Source organism: Mus caroli, chromosome 9 (genome assembly GCF_900094665.2).
Source record: "Mus caroli chromosome 9, CAROLI_EIJ_v1.1, whole genome shotgun sequence".
NCBI classification, from domain to species: Eukaryota; Metazoa; Chordata; class Mammalia; order Rodentia; family Muridae; genus Mus; species Mus caroli.
The window spans coordinates 54,719,045-54,725,191 of NC_034578.1; the positions used below are offsets into that span (position 1 = coordinate 54,719,045).

Sequence of the window (6,147 nt, forward strand, 5' to 3'; positions counted from 1 at the left end):
TCTGCAGACAGCTACAGTGTACTTACATATAATAAATAAATAAATCTTAAAAAAAAAGAAAGACAAACGCTTATTGACTGACAGCTTTTATTAAAGGCATCTTTGGGGGCAAGTGAGTCCCCAGCACATGGTGAAGGAGATCTGCTCCAGTCTCAGGTCTTCTGGTTGTTAGAGATCTCAATCTGGGAGTCTGAGGGTCTGTTGAGCTTCTTGTCTGAGCTGGGCAGGGAGGGTTCCAGTTTGGAGGGCTGCTGGGGATTCTTGGATGCTCCAGCATTCTATGACATGCAAGTAGAGCAGATGAGTACATCCCCACTCCAAGGGCATCTTATCTGGCAAGTCAGGCTCCTGAGTCTTCAAAGCCCAGTAGGCTGTGATTTCTGACTAACATTGGAGCCCATTTCATCACCGAAGGTGACCCCTCATATCTCTGGGTCCCTAGTGCTAGATAAGCTTACATAGGTAAGCTATGCTCCCCAGAAGCCCCTCATCCTTCGGGTTCTGTCTAGGGGTGGTAGAGCCTTGGCTGCAAGCCAAGTGCTGATTGCGGAGGGTAGGAAAATCAGGATCTTTTTGTAGGGTGTGAAGTCCCAGGGCTGACCCTCGGGTAGGGAGCACTGGCTTATCTGTGGTTAACTATTTGTTCCTGGAAAGAAGGCAATGTGAATCTATCCCTAGTGTTGACATAACCTAAGGAGGCAGCTAAACATGCCGTTAATCTCAGCACTTGGGAGGCAGAGGCAGGCAAAATCTCTGTGAGTTTGAGGTCAGTTGAGGTCAGCTTGATCTACAAAGTGAGTTCTAGGGGCATCCAGGGCTGTTACACAGAGAAACCCTGCTTTGAAAAGCTGGAAAAAAAGAAAAAGAAAAAAAAAAAGCAGCTAAACAGAGAAACGGGTGGGATGAGGTACAAGGTATTCTGTGAAACCAAAGTAGAGCAAGAACATTCCAGAAATGCTAGTATAGGTCATTTCTCACCCACACTGATCTCCTAGAGGTTCACAACAACCAATGGGAAAAGGGACACATGGGCAGACACTCCTGCCCCTTTGGATGGGTGGAGGAATGGAGGTCACTTGAATATCCAGTTTGCTGACAGTGCAACCTCAGCTCAAGACTTCTGACACTTACTTAGCTTACGATCTAACCCCCCACCCCACATGTGATTTTCTCAGGGCCCCAAGATATGGGGTGGGATGGCTTCTAATCCACCACCTAGATTTCCAGGAACTACTCTGTCAGGGTCACTCACAGGCTGGTCTATGATGATGGAGTTTGGTGGCTGTCCAAAGCCGTGTTGTTGCTCTTGAAGACGAATGGCCAGGTTTTGCTTCTCTCGTGCCCAGTGACGAGCTGACTCCTCCAGCTTCAGACATGGAGAGAAGCCATTGGAAAGCCAGCAGTCAGTATGGTTTCCCCTCCCTCAAGCCAGGACAATCAGAATTTGGGGCGATCCTCTGGGAAGAGGCAAGCAAGCTCTGGTAGTAACAAAGGTGAGGCGCCAAATGCGCAGCCCAAGACACAGTCAGATCTTCTCTGCACTTGGTATGGAGTCCAGTCTGATCTGAGTCTACACTGGGCCTTGACTCTGGTCACAGACTTAAGACTGACCCTCACATACTGAGCCTAATTCTGTCAGACACTGAGCCTTGACTCTGCTTGTATACTAAGCCTTGCCCCTGGCCGTAGGCTGAACAGTGAGCCTGGTCCAGCCTGATCAACCCCAGCACCTCACTTACCTGGTTTTCCAGGGACAAGATCCGACTCTGAGCTTGTTCTAGCTTGGCCAGGAGGTTAAACTTGTCTGAAGTACCACCAAGGAAGTCCTGTGGGAGCATACACTACTGTAAGGTCCTAGCTGGGAGCAGAGGCCAAGAGCCATGGAAACACAAATCTACTGCAAGAAAAGCCAGCCAGGTGTGGGTTTCAAATTCAGCTGTGGATACAGAGCCTCACTCCTAGGCCAGAGCCTCTTCCTTAAGACTGTCACAAGGCTTCACGTGCACTTAATCTCCCACGTGGCTTCCCATTCAGTACTGGAGAGTCTAACCTAAACCATTTTTTTTTTAAGGTGGGAGAACATATATTCCAGGCTGGCCTTGAACTCACTACACTGTGAGAATGACTTTACTTCTGCTCCTCCTTCCCCCATTCTCCTGAGTGCTGGGGTTACAAGCAGGTGTAGATTTATACAGTGCTGGGGATCGAACACAGGGCTCCACATATGCTAGGCAAGCATTCTATCAACTGAGCTGCACCCCCGACTCATACCTAATGCTTTAACATATCAACTGCTTATGTAAATGCATTAATACATGGAATGTGGTTAAACTGGAGGTCTTTTGTAGCATAAAGGCTCATCAGAGCAGAGGATACCCATCTCTCACGCTTTGTCTGGCTGCCCATGCACTGGGATAACGCAAGCAGAACTCGCGTCCTGGGATGAGGAAGCACACTCACCTGTGTCCTCATGCCACCATCGCTCCAAATATTGATTTTGGGTTTGTGTACAGCAGGGGCACCTGGAGCAGCCTGGGCAGTGGAGTAGCCTCCTGGGACACCCACCTGTGCTGGCAGGGTCTCTGTGGACTTGGAGTGGCCCGGGCCATTTGTGTCTTGTAGCCTTTCTGCCAAGTCTCCACCTGCTCCCAACTCCCTGGGATCCACCTGGGATGGGGAAAAGGGCTCTCCAAGGCTGCACCAATCCCAGAAGGTCCTGAGAGGCCCCATGGTGGGAGGGTGTCCAGATGGGAGCAAGTCAGGTGGCAGGTGAAGTCAGGGTTCAGGGGTCAAGGGTGATCCAGGGCCTTGCTCTCTCCCAGGATGGCAGACAATGGTGAGATAGTTGTCTTAGGAGTGCAAGAGCAAGGCCCTAGTACGAATGTTTCCAGTGCTGTTGGGTGCTGGGAAGCCCAGATTCTGGGCCGAGTCTTCAACTTGCTTCATGCGAGGGATGACTGTGGGCTATCTGCTGACCAGTGCCGGCAGGCTCAAGCCAGGCCTGTGTGGCAGCTCTTACCGGTAGGGCCTGCTGCTGCAGAATGATGGGGGCTGACTGCTGGCGGTTCTTTTCCAGCTCTGTCCGCAGCCTCGTGTTTTCTGCTAGCAGCATGGAGTAAAGATCAACAGCCAGGGTCTCTCCCACGGGGCCCAGAGGAATGCCCGAGGCTGTGAACACAGGGAAGGCTGTGAACACCGGGACAGGTGCTTGCGAGATGGGCTCTCCTGCTTTTATGTGCCTATTAGCCTCAGTATCAATGGCTCTCCTTTGCCAGGAGAATCAGGTCCATATCCCTTGGGCTGTCCTCCCAGGCTGTTTAGATTCCTACGTTTTCCCCATGTCCCTCCCTGCTCGACTCTCCTTGTATTTGTCTCTCTGGTCACTGTCTGGTCCTTCGGCCTGGTTGCCCTTTGCAGACTCACCCAGACTCCAGGTGAATAAGATTCCCTGAGAATTTCATTGTTTTCTAATGTCTTCCAGCCCCTGAGTGCCTAACCATCCACGAAGACTGGGCCCAGGGCCAGAACTACAGAGATACTTGGAGATCGTTCTCACATGGCGCGGGAGATGATCCACTTGATAAGGTGTTATTTTATTCTTTCGTGCTTATCAGAGACATTTTTGATTGACAGCTGTGGATGGCTGTGGTTTACACCGATGGGGAAAATAAACTGATACTATCAGAGTGGTCTTGTCTGTTTGCTTAGGGAAGGCAGAATAGGATAGATGCTAAGAGCTGGGGAAGCCAAGGACTTGGGGATTGCAGCCTTGGAGGCCATCCCTCCGGGGATGTCTCTCTCTGCCCCTGTAGTTCATAGGGCCTCAACCTTAGAGGTCTGGTCTCTTTCTGCCTGGCTCACACACTGTCCTTGTGTACTAAGGGGCTTCCTGACAGAAGAGGGCTCAGATCACTATGGAAGCTCTCAGTACTTGAGAGAGGTGAGAGTAATACTTCTCAGGGTGTCTCTCTCCAGCTCACAGACATAACAGAGAACTGACTCTTCTCTGAAGGTTCTTGTGAAACTGGGTGTGGGGGGGGGCAGGGCAAAAGCTGGAAGGTCATTTATTCTGATCTACCTTGGGGAGCAAACCCACCCATGATAGGCTTCCCCTGTGGCCTGTTTGATGGTATTGGTTCCTTCCTCTCACAGAGCCTTTCTTCCAAGATCTGCTCCATCTTCTCGATCACCTGGTGACAAGGTGACAAAGTGACAAGGCTGGGCTGGCTTGAGACCTCACAACTTCTAGGCTGCTGCCCCTCCTCCACAGCTGGCCCCAGCACCTGCCTTCTCCTGGTGCCGTACAGTGTCCTCCAGGGCCTTCATCTTCTGCAGCTTGTCCTGGTAGCGCCTCAGCTGTGCAGCCTGTGGCTGCTGAGCCTGGTACAGAAGCAGCAGCTCCTTCTCTCGGTCATTCTTCTGCAGGGTGGAGGCCAATGGGTACATGAGTTTCCCCAGCCACGAGGGCACACGAGGGATCCATGAGAGTTACTCCAGCCACGAGGGCACACGTGGGATTCTGTTGAAGCCTGAACTGGCCGGCTTCCCTCCCCACTGTGGACTTTCTCTCTGCTCCAGATACTTCCCAGGACTGTGCCCGGAGGAGGAGCTGTCCCTCTGTCCAGCCAACCCTAGCTCACCCGAATCAGCTCATTTTGCAGGTGCTGCACCCTGTCTCGCAGCCTCTTCATATCCAGTTCATTCAGCAGTAACTTCTGCTTCATGGACACTGCTGGGGTGGGAAGAAGCTGGCTCAAGAATAGGTGGAGGCAAGCGCACCCCAGCTCTGGGGCTTGGCCCAGGATTTTCTGTTTCCCCTCCTAAGACATTATAGCTAAGCAGGTTGGACAAGTGTGTCTACAGTGGGGAGGAGTGGGAGGGGTAGGGGACTCCGGAGATGGGACACACAATATCTGGAGAACGCTCCCTAGCTCCTGACAGTAAGCAGTGAGAGCCCTTGGCTGTGCTCAATCCAGAGCCTGGGCCCCAGCATGTGTCCAGGGGCTCACCCAGGTTCTCCTCCTCAGCCCTGCTCTGCTCTTCTATGCTCTGCTGGCTCAGGTGGCTCCTCAGCATGCCATTCTCCTCCTCCAGGATGTTGGCCTGCTTCTTCAGTGCCAGGATGTCCTCTGCCATCTTCTGCATGGCCCTCCGGTAATTGTTCATCTCCTAGAAGCCCAGAAGCCTCAGCTGAACTCCATGCCCAACCCCCAGGATCCCACTCTACATCCGCACCCATAGTGAGTCACTCTTAAGGTCACCCTCAGGTTGTACCCCCCCCCAAACCCTAGCAATTACCCAGAGTTGTTGGGCACGGTCCTCATCTCTCCTGGGAGTATTAGGAGGGCCACACGAATGTGTCTCCTCAGGAACCACACTGATTCATGTAACACCAGGGGAACACAGGGTTCAAGTATCAGGTTAAGAAACCTGTAGGCAACAGTCTCAAAAGGATGGAGCCATGTTTCTAGACCCTGAGTAAATCCTATCTACTTCTTCACCTTCTCTCTTCTCCTGCTCCCTTTTCTAACTCAACTCCTCCACAGAAGGAGTCTCTTAGACTGCCCACCAGAGCCACTTGGGGGCTGGACTGCCATCAGCTTCCCAAATAGCCCAGCATCCAAGAAGAGACACCAAGAAGACACTGAAGACTCAGGTAAGATCTCAAGGCCAAGATCAGGATCCAGATAGAAGATGGAGGAGATGCAGCGCGTGGGGGCAGGAAGCCAACTTAGGTCTGGAAGGGCAATAACCATAGTCTTAATGATCCCTGGGCTTCCCCCACATCCCAGGCCTCCTGCTAAGTGCTTTAGGTGCTGATCTGCATTCAACCCCCAGCAAGCCTATGGGATAACCACGTTACAGAAGAAACTGAGAAAAAGCCCCAGAGGGGGCAAGCAACCTACTCAGTGTTAGGAGTAATGGGTAGTGAAGTCAGGGTCTGAAAGGGCTTTGAGTCTGTTTGGTTCTTTGTTTTCTTTTTTCCTTTTTTATTCTCTTTCTCGCTCTCTCTCTCTCTCTCTCTCTTTTTTTTTTTTTTTTTTTTTTTTTTAAAAAACAAACCACAGTCTGCCTATATACGTACAGGGCAACTGAGCAGAATTCATATGCATTTCGTGTGTGTGTGTGGGGTGCCTGTGTGGATGC

General features: G+C 51.6%; 1 protein-coding gene across 6 annotated transcripts in view; it reads right to left on the reverse strand.

The window, feature by feature from the left end:
- Positions 1-68: 68 nt before the first annotated feature.
- Ccdc33 (coiled-coil domain containing 33) overlaps positions 69-6,147 on the reverse strand; it is a 92,222-nt gene continuing 86,143 nt past the window's right edge. The window contains exons 12-20 of one of the 6 annotated variants that reach the window (XM_021172509.1): positions 5,010-5,169; positions 4,641-4,732; positions 4,288-4,419; positions 4,097-4,190; positions 3,020-3,168; positions 2,461-2,667; positions 1,740-1,826; positions 1,253-1,366; positions 76-278 (exon numbers count right to left, since the gene is read on the reverse strand). In XM_021172509.1, the coding sequence (XP_021028168.1) occupies positions 153-278; positions 1,253-1,366; positions 1,740-1,826; positions 2,461-2,667; positions 3,020-3,168; positions 4,097-4,190; positions 4,288-4,419; positions 4,641-4,732; positions 5,010-5,169 (1,161 nt within the window). In that variant the 3' untranslated portion in view covers positions 76-152. Of the gene's footprint in view, positions 279-1,252; positions 1,367-1,739; positions 1,827-2,460; positions 2,668-3,019; positions 3,169-4,096; positions 4,191-4,287; positions 4,420-4,640; positions 4,733-5,009; positions 5,170-6,147 lie in introns of all 6 variants that reach the window. The other 5 variants (XM_029481082.1, XM_021172511.2, XM_029481081.1 and 2 more) reach the window with 5 other exon arrangements.